The sequence below is a fragment of the Lepeophtheirus salmonis genome, chromosome 1, assembly GCF_016086655.4.
Source record: "Lepeophtheirus salmonis chromosome 1, UVic_Lsal_1.4, whole genome shotgun sequence".
Lineage (NCBI taxonomy): Eukaryota > Metazoa > Arthropoda > Copepoda > Siphonostomatoida > Caligidae > Lepeophtheirus > Lepeophtheirus salmonis.
Window position 1 is genome coordinate 28,134,494 of NC_052131.2, and position 21,135 is coordinate 28,155,628.

At 30.7% G+C, this 21,135-nt stretch overlaps 1 protein-coding gene and 1 long non-coding RNA gene across 3 annotated transcripts in view; one reads left to right on the plus strand and one right to left on the minus strand.

The window, feature by feature from the left end:
* The window catches only part of Ent3 (equilibrative nucleoside transporter 3), a 143,489-nt gene that overhangs the window by 96,867 nt on the left and 25,487 nt on the right, over positions 1 to 21,135 (minus strand). For both annotated transcript variants that reach the window (XM_040717088.2, XM_040717096.2), the window contains exon 3: positions 2,172 to 2,323. In XM_040717088.2, coding sequence (XP_040573022.1) covers positions 2,172 to 2,323 — 152 coding nt within the window. The remainder of the gene's footprint in view (positions 1 to 2,171; positions 2,324 to 21,135) is intronic.
* Positions 11,784 to 12,901, plus strand: LOC121122097 (uncharacterized). The gene is made up of 5 exons (XR_005865697.2): positions 11,784 to 12,049; positions 12,112 to 12,129; positions 12,198 to 12,354; positions 12,448 to 12,714; positions 12,774 to 12,901. It is a non-coding gene; the product is annotated as an uncharacterized lncRNA (long non-coding RNA).

Sequence of the window (21,135 nt, forward strand, 5' to 3'; positions counted from 1 at the left end):
CAACGCCCTCAATCAGTTTAAGTATAAGTTGTCTATCATTCAAGCAAATTATATGGAATTTGTGACCAAGTTGGGGTTAAGTACAAGTTTTATTATAGCCTGTACAAGTTACAGCCAGAAAATGGATATTTTAAATAAAACATTTCAAGAGTTAATGTGTTAAATTTTTATTGGAAATTAATTTGTCGATTGTCTTCAAACTTGGTGAAAGATAGGTTTTGTGACTCAAGATTTCTTACGTAAAGTTTCGACTAAATTAAAAGCAAAACTAACGAGAACGAGTAAAACGAAGCAACAAAAGAGTGAAATTTGGCGCTTCTCTTACGCGGCATGTCCCTCCCCATGGATATATCCAAGGAGCTCAGTTGCAGCCGTACCACTGTTTATTGTGCCAGGGACTTATTCACTACCACCATGGTCTTGGGGGTTGTGGCCAGTACAGGCAAAGTCTACCCTCCCATTTTTCTGGAGAGGAAGGAGTAACTCAATGCAGATGCTTACATCGAACTTCTGGATTAGACCAGAGAAACTGCCAATCTTTATAAGAATAAAAACCCCTTTTCATTCAAATGAAAGAAAATAGGAAACTACTATCGTGCATAGTAGTTCCTAAATGTAACCAACAAAAAAAATGACTTAATCTTTAATGTAAATCTCCAACGTTTAGTTTCAGTATATATCAGACCCTACTGTGTATTATAACATGATATTCTACTTTTAAAAATTTGGATTTACATAGTGTGCATAAATAATAAATTACCCCTTAATTCTACAAGAATCAGATATTTTTCTCAATTTATCCTACTTTTCTCATCTCCAATCCATCCAAGACGAAAATTAATTTTAAAAATATTTTATAGAGATTTTCAAATTCAAATATCACTGTTTTTTTGTTTCTAGTTGTTTAGTCTTTTTTCTTTATTTTAAGGACATTTAATGAAGTTTTAAAAAAATTCTTAGAAGTTTGTCGATTTTATCTAGTAAAATATCAGTTCAACATCGGATCACTTGAGTCAATTTGTGATGTATGTTAAAACGCTCTATGTATAAAATGAATATAAAATTTTAGAGAGTGGTAGAGGGGGGAGGGATATTTTTATGATATAATTTACCGCTTGCAATATTAATTTAGTATAGTGCCATTTTAAATACCTCGATAACCTGGTTCCCCCATATTTAGATATGTATGTAGTATTAGAAATGATGTCAATCGTGTTTATTTTTTAGATGGTCCTTTTTTTTGGAATTGGCAATCTGAAGAATGAATTTTCTATTACTCAGCTCTTATCATTATTATTTAACTTCTGAGTATTGAACTTCTTTTTTAGTTATATTCAAAACCTGATTGAACATTCGTGTGTGCTCATAAAAGGCTGACAGTAGCGTTGAGGATATGTTTAGGGACGTCCACAGGGGTTGATTTGGGTGGGCTGTAACCCTCCCAGCCAAAAATTAAGGAATTTTTGCTTTCTACTAGAAAATTTAATATTTTAAATTTTATCTCAAAAATATTTAATTTCTTTTGAACAACTGTGAATTTTTGAAAAAAAATTAATATTTGAAATTTAATTTTTTTTTTTTTTTTTTTTTTTGGGGGGGGGGGGATTTGTTTTTTCATCCGAAAACTAAGCCCCTTCCGCCCAAACATAATTATGCGGACGCCCTTGATGTTGTGGAAGTATAATTGTAAGTCCTTGTTGGACTATGAGTTGAATTGAAAATTGATATCTGTGTAATGCTTGCCAATGTCGTTGTTTATTTTTTCTCTCCCCCTCCTCCCTTATTAAAGCTGATTACATTTATTTTTGATAAACAAGCTTCGTAACCCAAGATACTAATAATGTAAATGATGAGTTAACATTTCCAAGTTTTCATGGTTATTTATTTTGCAGTATAGAGCAAGTCTTGTAAGTCTATTAATATATTAGATTAAAAAATTGCCTTCATTTCCACATATTAATTACGTAAGTATATCTCCAATTATTAAATGGGTACAAAACATTGATTGTATAAAAAACATAAATAAAGTGTAGTAAACAGTATAAGTTAGTGAATCATTTAGAAGCATGATGTAAGAGCATTACCATACTAAATGTACTCAGACTATTTTGATCATTTTCATGCATTAACTATGGCCACACTTTGTTAATCCAAACTATGAAAGAACTCACCTGATGTTATTCGAAAATGAACTGATACACTCTCAACCAACATGTTATTAAGAATGACTGCAATGAAGGATGTCAGGATATACGTGACGGAGAGATCGAATATTATTGTACCCCCAAACTTGTCTTGATAGTAGTCCACAGCCACAATGAAGCTGGAAAAGAATTTAATTGTTATACTGACTTGAAAAAAATATCAAATGTTACAAAAAATTTATTTATAAATATAATAACGTCAATTGTGGGTACTTTTTCAACCAGTTAAATAAATGTATGTATCCACTAATTTTCTTCACAATCGATTCACATAATTGATATAAAGACATAATAATATCTATATAAATAAAAATATGACTAATTTAATATTAAAAAAATTCAAATTGGGAATCGTGAGGGGAGGATAGGGGGAGGGCGCTGGAAGATGGAGAATTGAGGATGGCTTTTAGTCTACAAATACATAGTACACATGTTTTGTATAACGGGTGCCTCAGCTAACAAATTTATTTGTGTAGGGGGCTTTGGTATCGTAAATTTCGGAAAACACTTATTTGGCTAACTCAAATATTATTTCAGACCTTTTTTCAGTTTCCTTTTGGGGGAAAGGTCACACGATATAATAAAGGTAATAAAATGTTTCATTTAAAAAAATATTTAGATGTAATATTAAAAGGTTTTAAATATACCTAAAAATAGAACAAATGAAAAGAAGCACTAGAACTGAACTGATAAGCAATATATTGCAGTCTCGATTCCGGTTTTGGTTCGACTTTGTTAGTTTCGGTTCCAGCGATTCAAAAAGCTGTTCCGGTTTTTGAACCGCTAGAACCTTTAGTCGGATATAGGCACAACCTTGCTAACTAATCTTTTGTTTATGAAGAATTAAAAATGAAGTGTTATATATATAAAACAGAGGTTTATATATATATATATATATATATACACGTTTAACTTCATTAATTAGCTTTCTCTCGCCAAATGTACTTTTATCAAAAGTTAAATGATTGATTTGCGGTAACTTAAGTTTCCTAAAATATTCTTTCTTTCATTATATGCATTAATTTTTTTAAGTATATATTCTATTTAAATAAGAATTTAGATAAAACTTGAAATTAGTAGTAAAATTTATTGGATGACATACATGAAAAACATTTTTTAATGGTAAAATTTAGCAATTAATCATATTCAGTAAATTTTATTTTAAAAAGAGTTAAAAATTAAAGTTATGAAAAATATACATTTTCTGCTGGGACTCGCGATATTAATTCCTGGGTGTGCTGTTACTAAAATACAATTTATGGTACATATATAAGTATACAGTTACTCATAAAATATGTTTTTTGTCGGATAAAAGAAACCGAAAAATAACACTGTAGGACCTTGAATGATTGGGAAGAGAGCAGCTTAGCTGCCACAACATGTTATAATATCAGCTGCAAGCAGTACTGAGAGTAAGGAAATCAACACGAATTCCACTCCCTATATAACAATGATCAAGGGTGGAGGGGTGTAGCCCCACCCCCAAATAAATAATGCTTCCTTTTTACTAGAAATATTTGAAATTTTTTGTCATAAAATTTTAGAAAAAAATTAATTTTTCGTATATCTGATATCTGATTTTTTTTTTTAATTTTAAATATTTGAAATTTAATTTGTTATTAACAGCTGTGGAGCTTTGAATTTTTATTCCAATAAATTTCTTTTTTTGTGAAAAGCTGTGGATTTTTGAAATTTTTCCCAAATAATTTATTATTTGAAATTATATTTCGGTTTGCCGTTCTGAATTGTAAGGCTGTATAATATTAAAATCAGTCTGTAATATATTTTATCTCTGTTTATTATAATTTTAACATCAGCTAAAAGAAAGAATTTGATTGTTTAACTTTGTATTACACAATCAGAGTAAATCAAAGTTTCATACAATTTATCCTGTTGCAAATGCCGATTATTAATATAAGAAAAATAAGCAAATGTAACATCATAATATACACCTTTTGTTAGCTGATATTTTGATCAATCATTAAGGTATCTTGTAGCCTTTATGTATTTCTTTCTTTATGATAGAACCCTATAAGGATAAAAAATAGTTGATCTCTGATATATTATTATTGTGTGTACACAGTCTGTCCAGCAGGCACATAGATACGTAACCAGCTGGGTAAGAATGTATTTGCAATAGGGGGGAGGGAGCAAATTAAAAATAGCTACGTCATCAAGCGCATGAGTTTTATTTTGGGGGATCGGTATGACAAAGATTTTTTTTTTGGGGGGAGGGGGGTCACTTAATGTTATTGTTTCTTTTTTAAATGCCAAATTAAAAGAGGCAAAAATATTTGCGAATAATTTTGATGCTATAAGTCAAAGCCTGTCTTGGCAACGAGCTCAATTAGCAAAAATTTTAGTCAAATATATGTACATAAAAAAATATTTGAGCAATCTGAAGTAACCAGCAATTTTCAAAGACTATTTACGATGTTTGGGCATGTGCTGGATTGGCTGACTGAGCATGGCAAATAATTGATTCACATAAATGCTCAGTTATCATAATATTTCATGGTATCTTTCATTGGATTTGATTGAAAATAATTAATTACTGATAATATAATGTTTACTTTAACTGGGTTTCTTTACATAAGTCAACTGAGTCAGGTCGTTAAGGATGGATGTGAATCAGTAAGTTAGAAAAGGAAAATAATAAATAACTACAACTGTCCCCTGTCCATTTTTTTTTCTTTATGAGCACCAATGAGCTTATGTTTTTTTAGTAACGCTGAGATCGTGCAATACAAAACCTTATAAATGTAGGTAAAGTCTGGTTTTTTTAGAAAACCTCATTAAACAAATTTTGATTCATTAGAAAATTACTTAGGCACCACGTAATTCGATACATTTTATGAGGTTAGGGATTAAAATCAAACCAAACTCAAAAAATATAAAGTTGACTTGTTTTTGTTTTTTAAATTTAAAAATTGATACATTATTTGAGTCCAATCGAAAAACCATCAATTCAAGTCCAGTCGGACCTATTCGATAATTGTTCGAGTCGACACAACACTAGTAATTCCGTATAAGCATATAAAGCTTTGTAAAATATTTAGTTAGAGTTACCCATATAACTATTTTTATTGGCAAATGTTTGGGAATGATGTAATATATAGAAATCAACGCATAATATTAAACCTTATTTTAAGTGCCACTTAAAATATTTTGATGTTAATCGGACTAAGTAAAGAATTTATGTGTTGATGATTATATTAACTGTTTAATTAAAATATGAACACAATTCAAATGAGTTCAACTAAATTTTAAATTTATCTCCGGAACAAAAATTACGAAAAATATTTTAAATGACAAGTTTTTGATATATTTTTTTTTTTTAATATTACATATTCTCTGAGTGACAAGTTTGTTTGTGAGCAAAAAGTGTTTGGGTGAATAAAGACTATTTAGGCGAATAGAGAGTAGAATTTGTAGTAGTTGAAGTTGTTGTTTTTTCAAGAAGTCAGAAATACTCGAGGAGCAAAATTTAGCTCGCGGCCTATCGCTAAGGATAAAAATTCGTTTATTATCAATATTTTCAATTGGATATCATTATAATAGGACATCAAAAATTGAAAATATATAAGCTTACATTAGGGGTAACAATTATTTTAAATATCGCAAATAATACCACTCTACTCAATTGACAGCCTAACGTAACACGTGCAATATTTAAATGGTAAATTTGGAAACTCTTTCCAGTTCAGAGGTGGAGACCATTTTTGTTTACCTAATTTTTTCACAACCAGTTCAATTTTTCACTGGATCTATATTTCTCTTCAAACGATCAAATTGTTCTTAGTAGAGAGCAGAATTGAGCATTTTGCCATAGGGGAGCAGCTCATAATAGACTATTCTATGCCAATCCTACCAAACACACAGCATCACCTTCTTGACAGTCAATTCTGGCTTGGCCACTATCTAAGCCTTTTTCTTGGCTTTTGAACACAATTTTTGTCACTTTATATTTACGCAAGTGATCCATTTTTCATCGGCAGTCACTATCCGCTTCAGAAATGACCCATTTTGTCATTTCAGGTAGTAAAAATTTTAATTATTGCAAATTTCTTCCTTTAACAACTCCATACTCGACGCATGATAATTCACGACTGAACAGGACAAGCGCAATACTGTACAAAAAACGTTTGTAGTATACACATTATCATATTATCTGATTTCACCAATAATGAGCAAGTCATAATTAGTAAACAAAATATTGTAAAAAAATAAATACTAAATTACATTTCCCCCCGACCTAATCAATGTTCAGATTCAATCAGGAATTCAATTTAAGATAGAAATTCAATCTATGTACAATACTTTAACTTATATGTCCAATAATAATCATTATAGTACTTAACGCATTGATTGGTTTAGATTAAAGTTACTTCTGATTGAATAATATTTTATTAAAAAAGTTAATAATGAGTGCAAAAATAAATAAGTAAACATTAAAGTTTTTATAAGTTAGTATAGATATAAATTGCATTTTCTCGGAATTGAATGATATTGCATAAAATTTAAATTCAGATTAGAAATTAATGTAAAATTTGCAGATAATATAAATATTCCTAGTGCTTCAAATAAACTCATTTGTCTTCCAAGGCGATGTTTCCTTTGCATATACAAATCTTGTTTCAATGAAAAGGATATATTTAATTACTGTGACTTACAGACAAATAAAAAACCCTTGGAATTGTTTCTTTTTTATTTTTTCAGTAATAAAAATATCTTAATATAATTATATTTTCTCAAACGCCCTTTTTTAATTATTATTTTTTTAAATTAACTTTTTTTAATAGGTCAATATATTTTATTAAAAAATTTTCCTCCTAGTATATATAGTAAAGTTTCTTTTATCGATAACAAAGTCTAATTAAAATTCTCCTCTGAAAACGACCATGTCTGGAATGGACTGTGGTCCTAAATTATGATTGAGATAACAGTAAATTCATCAAACTTTTTTATTGATATATCTTACTTATTTGTAATGTAAAATTGAAGATAATATATATTTATGAGTGATCGAACTATTATTTTTTTAAATAAATAGAATATGCATAAAAAAGAAGGCTCGGATTACGCTATTATCATATCGAACATTCAATTGATTTAGAATTTATCTTTATCAAAAATATCATAATTAAAAGATTTTAATCCAATCTTTGTTCGTTTGTTCATGTTTCAACTTGTGCAAAAAATAATTAGCTCAATAAATTAAATATATAATGGAAAACGAAACCAACATACATATGTGACCTGTCGAACAGACAAAAAAAGAATTTCGATTGAAGTCTTTGTAATTAAGCTGCATAAGGTCACAAAAATTTCCGTTGATGTACTCGTATACAAATATTAAATGTGAATGTATGTGTGTAGTTGTATTTTTAAGGAATCACAGCCTAACTAATAAATAGATTTTGCAGAAAATCTTTCATTTCTGGTGATAAGGCTAAAAAAATGCTCCTTATAACCATTTTTTTGACGTAGTTTAAAAATAGTATTTTTATAAAATTGAATTTTTGTGGAACAAACAATTTCTTCATATAAAACAAAAAATCCAGACTGTCATATTCAAATAATAATTCTCGTTGAATAATAATATTTATCTTTGCACACTTTTTTTAAAGTAAATTATAAGGTTTAGAGAAGAGAGAATAAGACAAATGATTTTTGATAGAGGAGCGATTGATAGTTCAACTTGAATATTTTTTCTTCTCTTAACTTTATAATTAGACTTAGGATTTTTGAGCTATTTTTTCGGCCAACATGAGCAAAAATAGGAGTGTTAAAATAGGAAAAACGAATACCCAAAATATTAAAATGAAACAATATGTATTTAAAGAAAAATACACTTTTATAAGGATAATATAAACTATTTGGTGTTGTTTTATATAAATCATAATGTTCATTTAATTGGTTAGATGGAGTTGCACTGATTAAGTATAAGTAAACATTAGTATTACAGTTACTCCATCTATCCTAGGAATCATTTGGTGAAATCCATATACATAAAGCATATTTCGTTTTCTAGGAATCAACGGGGCGCAAACGTACACACATCAAGCTTAAGGGAATAATTGCCGAGCGTGCTGTACATGAGCTATGGCGATTCCATCATAATTTATTCCTAAATAAATATATATTTTGTCGACAAATCAAGTTTTAAAAAGATTTTCATCTGTTAATTTTTGCCTTCGATTAGTACTAAAACTAGATAAACACCGTTTATCGTCCACATTAGTAGTTGAAGCAAATTTGAAGTTGATAGTGTGATCTTTTGGAGACTTGTTGGATGGAGGCATTGCATCATCATCACTGATTATGTATCCAACTTTATGCATAAACGGCACATAATTAATTCGCAATTAGACGCAAAAGTATTTATCCTTTGTTGTAAGATTCAAAGGGGATTATTCAACAGTCAATTTGGCGCCAAATTTATCCTTCCTCTAATTGCCTTTTGTCAGAATCTTGCTCAATTACATATCCTATCTTGTAATCATAACCCTAGTTGCATCATATACATATATTTACCTTCAAAAATAGAGCATAATAAATAGCGTTTTAAGAGGCGAATTCTGCTTCAAAAAATATTATGAAATAATCCTCAAAAGCTGTTGCGTAACCTAACTGGACCCAAAATTTCATCTATTTATATCATAACAATTCAGAAAAATGAGAAATTTTCACACAACAAAAAGCAAAATGAGCAGTTTTCCACCAAAAAAGGTCGTAGTGAGCAATTGAGCGATGTATCACAAATCGAAAGTCTACTTTTAATCAATTTCATTTTAAAAACGTGTGCAAAGATACATAACATCATGCAGCAAGAATAATTCTTTATTTTTCATTTATACTAGGCACAAGATTTAAGAAAATATTTTAATTTTTTATGTCACAGGCAATGCCGGGCAAACCTACTCTAGTAATAATGAAAGAAAAACAAACTTATAGATTATTTGTTAAAGACCAGTGTTGGTATCAGTGGCAAAAATAAAGTTTCATAAACTAAATAAAAGCTCTAAACCAGTTGTAATGAACGTTCTTACATTCATCACTCAATTACAGGATGATAATAGAGCCATTATCTCCTCCCCTTTTTATAACTGGATAGATTGAACAGACACCATTCTGTAAGACTATTTATATTTACTTCTTGAATTACAGGGTTATAATAAAAACCTCATTAATTAAAAGTTGTTAAAACTTTTAATGGAGTCTCTTCTCCGCTATTACATAGTATTTATTCTTCTGCCGGCTCTTTTTATAAATGTACGAAACTAGGTCAGTTACAAGAGTGATTCCTTCGTTTTGTACAGAAAATTTCCAATATATATAAAATTAACTACTCAACCACTCAAATATTCCTATCCACTTTGAATATTTTGTTCAGTTAAGAAAACATTCAAGTGAAAGTACATATATTTGTGTCACACACGGTAGTTTATTGAGTTTACTACTTTAAATGCGCTACATACGAACGGCTACATAGAATGCAAATCGGTAAAAGAGCTGCATCAACAAAATAACTGATTTACCAGAAAGAACTTATTCACCTTAAAAACTGATTCACATAAAGAATTGATTTACCAAAAGAACTGAATCTCTACAGATGATTCGTACATTTAAGTAGAAGCTTATTTAGTCTACTCAATGTTCACAATTTTATAATTTGCTAAGACTGGCGTAGTTTGGGGAATAATTTTTGAATTTTTACCGGGTCCATCATACAGAGGGGCCCCTAATCGACTTTCAAATATCGAAATATTTTTTATCTTTGATTTTTTTTCTTCGGGTAGTACTCCAGATTTTAGACGACCAAGGTAACTTTTCAAAATTCTCAGCAATATTATTTTATTTGGCGCAGTCTCCAAACCCTTTTATTTATGTTTTTAATACTCGTAGAATTCCTAATCTTGAACAAATGGTCATCGATTGTAAGCTAGCATTACCCTAAAAGTTTTGGAACAAACTTGGTGGAAAAGGGAGTTAATCCCCAGAACCACGAATAGAAGGGCCTAATTTTAAGTAATTATTACATATTTTAGAGAAAATCTATAGAATAACGTTTGGAAAAGGGATCATTTATTGAAATAATTGGATTCGCTTTTTCTAGTCTCTATGATATGATACTGACCCATCGCTATAGAGGACTGTAGGGTTCTGATAAATCCGAACAAAAGAATGAACCCTTTTCCGTAGAGGTCAATATTTAATGGTAACCGGAAGTTACGCCCTATACAGTTTAGTCCTGGGAAGTTTCGCCCTCATACATATATTATAGCATATAATTTAAGGCTTTCTTTTACATTAAGTCTTTTGTAATTAAATAATAAATTATGGCATACAATTTATGGTCTTCCTTTACTTGAAATCCTTTGTAATTAATAATGAAATTAGGGTATTTTGTAGTAATTAATATTAAATAAATGTTGTTTCTTATTATAATGAATTCGAACTGTTTTTTTTACTTGTGTACTTTAGCATTGAAATATATTTAATTCATAGTGGTTTGGATGGATCTTTCGTACGAAGTATTCGGATATATTCATCCGCTTCCACCTATCCTTTCCGATCCTAGGAATTTATATTTTTTCCATTTGGATATCCAATACGTCTTATGACCTTTTCTCCAACTTCATGTCAAAGGGATCTCGCCTCTTAGTCTTTGTGCCTCACTCGGTGGATATCATCTTATTTAATGGAATAATCCTGAATCAGGGTATATGATAGTGACTTCTGACTTCGTGAATCATTGCTTCTATGCTCAAGAATACATAAATTCTTCCAGATCTTTTACGAGATCATCGTGTACTTCTACATATAATAACTATGGAGTTCCATAAAACGATAGAATAATCGACGGAAAGATCCAATGAGGAACATGGATAGTTATCATTCTCCATCCACTGTTCCCTAATTGAATTTTCTCCTTAAGTCAACTCTGCCTCGTCTTCTATTCTAAAGAATGTATTTCATTGATAAGTGTCCTTTACATTTAATGCAGAAATGTATGGTCTATATTGATTATTATATAACCTGGACACTTTAAGCCTCACCCCCTATTAGTGATTTCTTTATTACTTTTGAGTCCCTCTTGTAATTGGAAAACAAGTGGAAGCTTATTCTTGACTTTAAAAATAATGGCCACTTTTTTTTTTTGATAGTGTAGTCTGCAACGCATATTCTTTTGCTTATAAATAGTTATTGAGGAACTATTAAGTGATTATGTCTTAAAAAATATAAGTGACTCCTTAACTTCTGTAGATCTTATTGGAATATTTGAATGTCGTTGCAATTTTTAAAGTTGTTGACTCAGGAATCATCTTCTAAACAGCTAAATTACTTGTTAGCATATTGGGATATTACTCTCTCGAAAATATGGAATATTTATAAAAATAAATAAATTGCTAAGTTATTTGGTAGAATAGACAATGTACCAAAATTATATTACGATTATTTTATTTATTCGGTTTTATTTTGGACTTGCAAATGCTATTTTATTATTGTAATTCTTGTCAAGCGAGTAGAAACTTATTATTGTTCTATATTACTAACTATTCCATGCTATATAAAAGTGGGTATGCTTTTGAAAACTTGATTTCCCTAGTATTATTAATATATATCTTGAGAGAAGAATCAAAATCACTAGGTCAGAGAGGGTTATTTAAGACATTATATTGAGTTATGTTAGTAAGATTGATGATTGAACTCTATTTTTATAATATTCAAGATAAATGACAAATTAAATTATTATTATCAGTTTATGTTTTTCAAATGTATTTAGTGCAAAATATCTACTTATTCTTGATTTCTTCGCTATACTATATTTAGTTGAAAATGTACGTTCTGAACTTTTTTTTATGCTTAAAAACAACTTTTAATATATTTTAAATCATTTTAGTACCGCAATCGTCAGATAGTAAAAATTTACAATAATAGAGTATTAATAAAATTTGAATTTCCTCCTCTGTGACGTCATCAAAATAGCCAGTAGAATTTTAAACAAATGCAAAGAAATCTCTTATCAACACACCTTATATATAGTTTACCTTGGAACATATTAAGTGTTGCTACATGGAGGACTTTAATTTTACATGTTCTTAGTCTTTTATTCAAGAAGTTGTTACACTTTTTAATATATACTGTGAGTATTTGTAATAATTTATTGTTTATTAATAACTTTTTGACTTGAAATGTTTAAATTAAATTGGATGAGTAAATCTTCTGTTTCTAAAAGAGGTGCAGCCTGCTTGAGCGACTAAAGGAGGTACAAGGACTTGCTGGACTAGTGCTTCCTAATAGCCCCAAGAAGCCCTGCTTCAGCTTTAACGCCTAGAAATTGTTCAACTGGATCGTTGTAGAGGCACTGTGGACCAGTCTGAGTAATTGATATATTCACTGATGGTGATCTGTTGGTTCACTAAGAAGTTCATGATGCGATTTCTGGTGCCAGATCTGTTATGCTCATTATTGGTAGGGATCCTTCCCGAAAGGACTCCCATCAGTGAGCTTCTTGGCAATATAATAAATTAAGAGTTCATCTAATTTTTTGTTTGTTTATAGAGTTTCTTCTTCTTTTCTCTCATCATAAGTACAATAGTTTATAAGGAAGTAGGTTTGAACTCACTATAAAAAGGTGTAATATTCATGTTTGATATACTCAAATTAAAAATATATCTTATATATTTAAATTTAATGGGCTCATTTTTTACTAATGAATGCAAAAATGCATTACAATTACTTCAAGTTGGGGTGATACTCATGTTAAACCTTAAATTAAATGGGGAGGATACATTTATACTTTAATATATGTATGAGGATGAAACTTTCGTAGGGCAAAACTTCTGCAGTACGAAACTTCCAAGGGCAGAACTCCCAGGGCTAAAATGCCCGGGCGTAACATCCTAGAACTGGATTTAATAGTTATTTGATACACATATGTATTTATATTATGTGTAAATTATGATTGCTTCAGTATTCATATATCCTTGGATAGGGGTCAAGTGTTTATTTTAGTTTTCTGCTCCTAGCTCTTCAGTTTCTAATATTCTGAAAATAAATTTTAAACACTTAAATGTAGCCCATAATATGGGCTGTCAAACGTAATAATTGTATGTTTTTGCACTTGTATTCTTTAATAAAAATATTAAAGGAAAAAATCACCACAATTAAATTTCTTGGAACTAAAAGAAAAAAACTAAGGAATAACTTTTTATATAGACGAATTGAATACATTAAATACTTAAGGGTTAGAAGCTATAAGGATTGTTTTCTATCTAAATTCTATTTCCACAAAAATTACTTTTTTTAATATGGGGTCAAATGGGGATAATATAAACTTAATATATGGTTATGTCAACAATATATGTGGTGTTCTTCAAAAATTATTTCCAATCTTCTTTTTTCCACTTACTACATACACATCGTTTATTTAATTGATTCTTCTGATGAAATATTGTTTTTTCTTGATATAAAATAAAACATAGGTAATTTTTCAAGCACCCAAGAAAATTTGCGATCTATTCCGGGCCAATAATATTTCGGTTCGTATTGTACAACAGTGTTTCGAGCGATTTCTTTCTAGTGTAGGGGAGGTGAATAATGAGACACACACTAGCAGGCCTGTCGTCGAAAATGTCTTTAAAATTATAAAAATATTAAGATATACCTACATGCTAGCAGTCGTAGCATCGCCCAGGTACTGAACATCGAACATAAAATCGTTTTGAACCATTTTTAAAAAGCTGGATACAAAAAGAAACTCAAATGGGAGAGGATTCGTATTTTATAAGAATACGCTAGGCCACACACATCTTAGATGACGCGCCAGAAGCCCTCAGGAGCTCAGATGGGAAGTTTTTATGCATCTACCCTACATTCCGTACCTAGCACCAAGTGACTACCACCTATTCCATTCTATAGCTAACACACTTGTCGGTACAAATTTGACCTCAATAGAGGCCTGTGAAAAAAGATTTACCGAGTTTTTTACATATTGGGACTAGGCCTTCTACGAAAAAGACATTAAAAAGTTGGCGGAAAACAGAACGGGTCATATTTGGCTTAAATCAGATCATTGTAACACTTCTTATAAAGTATTGAAATGTAGCGAAAGATACAAAATTACTTATTCCCAACTAATTATTTTTTCATAACTTGTATAATGTGCTTGTAAAACTTGTATCTCGTTTTGACACATCATATATATAGATAAGATAAAATAATTTATAGATAAGAAGAGATCTATTGCCAAAGTATAACAATATATTTATTTTTATAGACACAAAAAAGAATTTAATAATGAGTCCTAAAACATTCCTTGCATTCTCATTTATCCCCTTCCATATCCGAGATAAGAAGTAAAAAAGGAAGAAACATTTTCTTTTCTAGCAGATTAAAGTATCTCATTTAGCTTTTTATTATCATTATTAGTGCATTAAATAAATGCATTATTTTATTATAGTAATTATACTCTTTATTAGAAAGTTAGTTCCTATTAATGCTGGGAATTGTGACTCTTTTTAGTTAACTGAATCACTTGAATCAGTTAATTTAAAAGATTCCATCACTAAATCAGTTCTAAGATATCAATTTGAACCTACCTTGGTACCCAGCACTTCCCCTGCACTATCCCTGGATGGTTCTTGGATATTAAAAGAGGCCCTTGATGCTCAAGGAGGTGGGGGGATTTAACCTGCCTTGGGGCCCAGCTATTTACCTGCACAATCCGTCGGCCAGGGTGAAATATAGCATATTAAAAGAGTTCATTTACCCTGAAGAGCATGAAGGTGTTGGAGTTTAAGCTATCTTGAGGCTCAGCACTTTACATGTACAACATCTAGACTGCGGTATATTTTTGATATTGCTAGATTTTCTTTTTGTGAAACAGTTCTTTTTATGATTCAGTTCTTTGAAAGATTCAGTAATTTTGATGATTCGTTCTTTTAAAGATTCAGTTCTTTTGATGATTCGTTCTTATGATAATTCAGTTCTTTTGGTGAATCAGTTTTTCTTTTGTTAGACAGTTCAGTTGGTGAGTAGGTGACTTTGGAGTCGTTCGTGTGCGCAAATTAGAGTACACTTAAAGTATCAATCTAATGAACTACTGTGCAATATTTGACAACTTAACAAAAAAGTCAAAGTTGATAGACATACTTTGATTGACGTTAAGTGATATATTCTATATATGGGAAACTTACGGTATGAACGAACGAATCACTCATGCAACTGAGTCAGTTTAATACTTTCACTAAAAAGATTCTTTCAAAAGAACATATTCTTCGGGAACGACACAGCACTAGTTCCTATGTAGTAATAATGTACGTAAAAAGTACGTTTTATTATTTAAGTTAGACATGACAATTGTTATCAGTGAAAAAATAATCCTTTTTAGATGTAGCACTTCCAAAATTTTGATATCCCCTCTTGTTGTGTTCCGATCGGACGTATACAGCTATTTTGGCTAAATCACGTCATCCTCGATAGCAGTCAGTGACGTCATAATCCATCAATCTTTAATACTTTAAATAGGCCTTAATAAAGATTAAAAAAATATATTCTCGTGCATAAAAAATAATGAAAGTTTTACCAAACTAAGATATACTTTACTGTATGTAATTGGAAATGGTTAAAAAGTCTAAATTGTGGTGAGTATAAAAAACAGGTATAGTCAAAGTAATAGTTGAGTATACAGGGATGATCTTATCTTGAGGTTATTATTTTCAATATAAAAAAACGAGAGGTTTTGAGTGGAGATTTATTTCAGTCAATCACCAGAAAATAGTACTCAGCCCAACTTTTATCCAATATGTAACAGACTCGAGCTTGGTCTACTCCCTTATTATGGATACCTCTAGAGACTGGACTGTGGATACTCCTGTGATGAGTAGTACATACCCTCTACTCCAGACGCGCCTAGATAGAATAATCCAAAGGATTTCTGTCTGAAGAGGAGGGCAGCCACATTTTGAGCTCCCAAAAGTTTGCAAAGTTGTCCCTCAGGAAGGCCTGGGGCTTAGCTGCACGATGACACATACCTCTGTCTTCAGTGAGAACAAAAATGTCTCCGAACTCTTATTTTCCACAAGGTAGCACTTTCTTATCCAGAAATTCGATGTAAGCATCTGCATTGAGCCACTCCTTCCTCTCCACAAAAAAAAAGGAGGCAGACTTCACAAACCCCAAGACCATGGTTCCAAATGGATTTTTGTTCTGAAGATATGTTTTACTGAAGTAGAGAAAATGTTTGGATGTTCGGTTGTGATATAGCGGCTGTTCTGCTCATTCAGAGTGGCATCAATGGTGAAAACATTTTCAACAGAAAAGAACAAAATTTTGCCCGAATTTTTGTGGGCCTTGAGAACATTTAGAATCTTCTTTGCTCTTTCCAACTGTCTCAGCTTGATTTGCTAAGATCGACCCTGTACAGAGGCATCTTTTTCTTTTTAACTCTTTATAATATCATATAAAAGGGTTGTTCATGATTCATCATCATTATTTGAAAGACATATTTATCATTTTTCGGAAAAAAAAAAAAATCTTTCAAAATATGAAAAGTTACTTTTATATACTGTACATAGAACATGGCACGCATTCTATTTCTTTCTTTTCAACTATTTATATATTCTTCTTTATATCATTAGCACAAAATAGAGACAAAACACTCTTCTTCTTTTGCTTGCCATAATATAATATAATTGTAATGAATTACAAGGTTAACAGTGATTAAATGAAAGCGGGTATTTTATTAAAATAGTCGTACGAAATGAATATATATTTTTATAACTTATGTTTTAATTATACAAAAATGAATAAAAATCTTTTAATTCCATGAAATATTCATTATACGATTTTTTTCAGATACCTTTTTTATCCGGATATTTATCGTATATGTGGGGCATTTTATGTCAAGTATACACATCCTTCAACCATCAACATCACCGATTATGATAATTTCTGGTCAGGATGTCTATTCCATCAAAGAAACAACATGTATAAAATCTTAGACTTGTCAAGGCATGAGGGCTTTTTTTTAGAGTCCCTCAAATTCTAAATACCTTCGAACTTGAGTAAGCAATAACTACATTGATACCCTGATTTCCTTCTTCTTTTTTTTTTTTTTTTCTTTTGAATGGCATTTGAGCAATAAATACTATAAAACATTTTTGTAAAATAAAAAAGAACGACACCCCAACCGAGCTTCAAAATCAATCAAGGTGCATCCAATTCATTCTCCTTGTCGTCTATTTGTCTATCTTTAGAGATTATAAAATCGGTCCCTCGTGACGTCATTGAGGTTTTTTTTTTTTTCATTTTTTAAATTATTCTATTAAATAATTATACTTGTATAAATTATATAAGAAACTTTAAAGATAATATGTCCGTATTATATTGCATAATAATAAAAAAGAAGAATATTTTTTGCAGGATATGTGCAATATTCTTAATAAATATCTTATATATGTACTTTAAATGTCTGTAAACCAACGACATTTTTAGAAACAATTCCAAGGATCGACAGTTAAGGACTGACAGTCCTAAGGACCTGTCCTAGGACTAAACTAGACAGATTAAATAAGGACCAACACAGTACAACCCATCAACGATCAATAATTTAGGTGTACTAGTGCCTCATTCCGCAATGTTTTTTTTTGTAATTAAAGCTATAAGAATGTATATATTTTAATTTTACCATAATTTTAGAACTGAGGCTAGAAAACCTTGAAGAGGATTGCAATTTCCATAAAAATATACCCAAAACCAAAGGTTAATAGAAATACAAGGTTAGACCATCATGAAATCGGGTTTGCTAGAATATTCAATCTGATGTATTGCACCGACAGCTGGGCATGAAAAATAGATTTTGATAAAACACACAACCCCTCATCTACTATGACGTCAATATTAAAAGCGTGGTGGAAGTCAAACATGAGTCGTACACACGTAATGGTATAACTTGTATTTCTATTAACCTTGCCAAAACCCATCTCTAGTTCCTCATGAAGAATGGATGATACACTTAAGTAAGGGTCTTTTTTTTTTATAATAAAAAAAGGTGAAAGCCCTTGATGTTATCCACTTCAAATGATATAATCCTTGCAAAAAAATATAGTAGCATTATTAAATACAAATTACATAGAGGTATATGTGTAACAAAAAAGATTTATTTAATATTTTTTTTCAAGAAAAAACTCTATGTTAAAGCAAATATGTATATATTTTCTTTCTTTTTTTAAACATTCTTTCTTTATTAAATATTTATCAAGTTATTTACTCTTTTTTTTCATCTTTTGATAAGACAAAATTAAAATTAGAATCCAATATAAGACAAAGTTCTCCTCAAAGTGGAATTTAATGTCTCTTTTGCAAACAAATTTTCACTTATGTACATACATACGTACAAAGCGTTATCCCTTACAAAACTTAATGAAATCTTCAAACGAAACAAATATTAGTGTTATACCTTTTTCTTCTGATCGTTTGTATTAGAAAGTTTTAGCGATAGAATCTAGTAAAAAATGTTTTGCCTCTAATGACACCAACAAAAATCATTATTAAAGAGAACTCGTTACATTCATTCATTAATGGTTGTATAATATATAAAAAATTAATGTTTTTTATTTAATTTGTAGTACTTATTGAAGTTCAAAAGATATTCTTAAAGACTTTTTTTGAGTTATGTTAAATTTAAATTCAAATTAATTTAAAACTAGTGTTAGTACTCAGCATAGGCTGGAGTAATTTGGCGTAGGCTAAAATACAAATTTTGCTTAATTAATATACCAGGTCAACCTATTATTTACACATCTCTGTTATGCAAATTTAGATAGGTGAAGAGTGACTTATTACAATGTTCCGATGCCCAATGTTGTAGAAGACATCGTTAGCTGTCGGTTACTAAGAAAAACATTGCGTAAGTACTTACCATGAACACACAGAGAAGAGGATTGAGATCACAACGCTCCTCCGCTCAGGATTGTCCCAGAAGGCCATCAGGGAGCAAACTGGGGCCTCGAAGAAGACGATTTATAATGTATTCATGCGGTCGAAGATCTAGCAGAACATCAGACACTCTCCAAGCACCGATATGTCACCACCACCAAACCCAAATTAGTGATGATGTTAAGACTGGTTGCATCCAACAGGAAGACCATGTATCCTGTGTGGTTCCGTTTAGCATACATGCTGAAGGCTGATGAGTATGTCAAAATTATGTACACCAAAGTTCTCCCATGGATCAAACCCGTCGTTGAAAATTATCCCTGGATATTTCGACAAGATGGAGCACCTGCACACACCGCAAAAAAAAAAAACAAGAGTAAATCCAGGCCAACATGCAATTCTGGGTAAAGGACTTCTAGCCACAGCAGAGCCCAGACCTCGACCGCCTAGACTATTCCATCTAGATGCACGTGGAGTGTAAGGCATGCACGAGACACCAAAACAGTATCCGCGTCCTCAATACCTCCTTCAACAAGTCCTGGGCCTCCAGGAGCTGCAGATACATGCAGAGGGTCAGCAGCGGCTTCAGCCACCACCTTTAGATCACCATCAATTATTAGGACGGATACATTTACTAGAACATGTTCTATGGGTTTCAATTAATAGTTAATAAGCTTGTTTACCCAGGATCCTGCTATTGGCTTCAATACTTTGTGTGTTAAATGGGTAAATATAACGATTGACATGGTAGAAGATAACTCCTTAAGAAATCCTCAGTGTAACTCTTCGCTTTTTATGAGCACAACTACACTTAACTACTTAATACTTGTATCAATTGAAATATGTTCTCTTATTAAAAATAATACTGATTTTGAGGAAAAAAATATGATGGGATGACTGATAAGTGCTTTAGAATATACATTGTACGTACAAATATACAGGGTGGTCAAGATAAATTAGATAAATATTTAAAGGCTTATAATGAACGAACTTGATGGGGTAGAAACATCTTGCGGATCCAGCTTTACTATTGTACGGGTAATGGACTACTTTAGGGGTCCACAGACGAATGATACTTGGCACAGGAATCCCGATCGACCCTAGACCAGATATAAAAATTACATGAATTCAGATCCACGTTGTTTTCAGGCCAAAATCATAAATAAATTCATATTTATGAGCCATAGCAGAGTATAAACAAATTCCTTACTGTCGTTAAATTAGTTATTATTTTAATGCTTTTGTTTTTTCAGTTGATAATTTTTTTGTTTACAATGCATATTTATCTTTCTATTGAATCCCTAGTCTGATCCCCAGCCTATATATTTACAACCCCTACTTTAGTATGAGTCAAGTTCATTTAAGGAACCTTATAGTATAACTAAAAATTCCCCACCGTCATTAAATTAATTTATTATTAAATTTGATGACTTATCCAGGCGTTTGAGAGTCATTAAAGTAAAATAAATGAAAAAAAATTCTCTTCAGGAATTTTAATAACGACTTTGGAATATAAAAATAGACACTGTTCAGGTTGCTACTAAAAAATATCGCACTCATTTTAGGTCACATTTTTTACAACTATGAATAAAACTAAAGTACATATTGAATATATTGCTTTCATTTTATTACTTTTTTTTAACCAAATCTATATACAAACAAAACCCAGGATTAAATAAATTATAACTTCATTAGATATGAAGTTTTTATTTTTCTCATGGTCAGCCACGGTAGAAAGGTAAAAAAATAATAATATTTTTCAATCTGTTTTTCTTTTCTCTTTTTTTTTTCCTAACGAATATAAACTGGAAAAATAATTCATCATTCAAGAGAGGAAAGAAGCATTTCATTACCTTAAACATTTTAAAGAATGTATATTCACGTATATTAGGTTCTCCCGTTTTTTAAGTTAATATTTTTCTCCCCCTGCAAAACCTTTTCTGAAAGGGATAATTAATTAACTACTGACTTTGGCAAAGTTTGA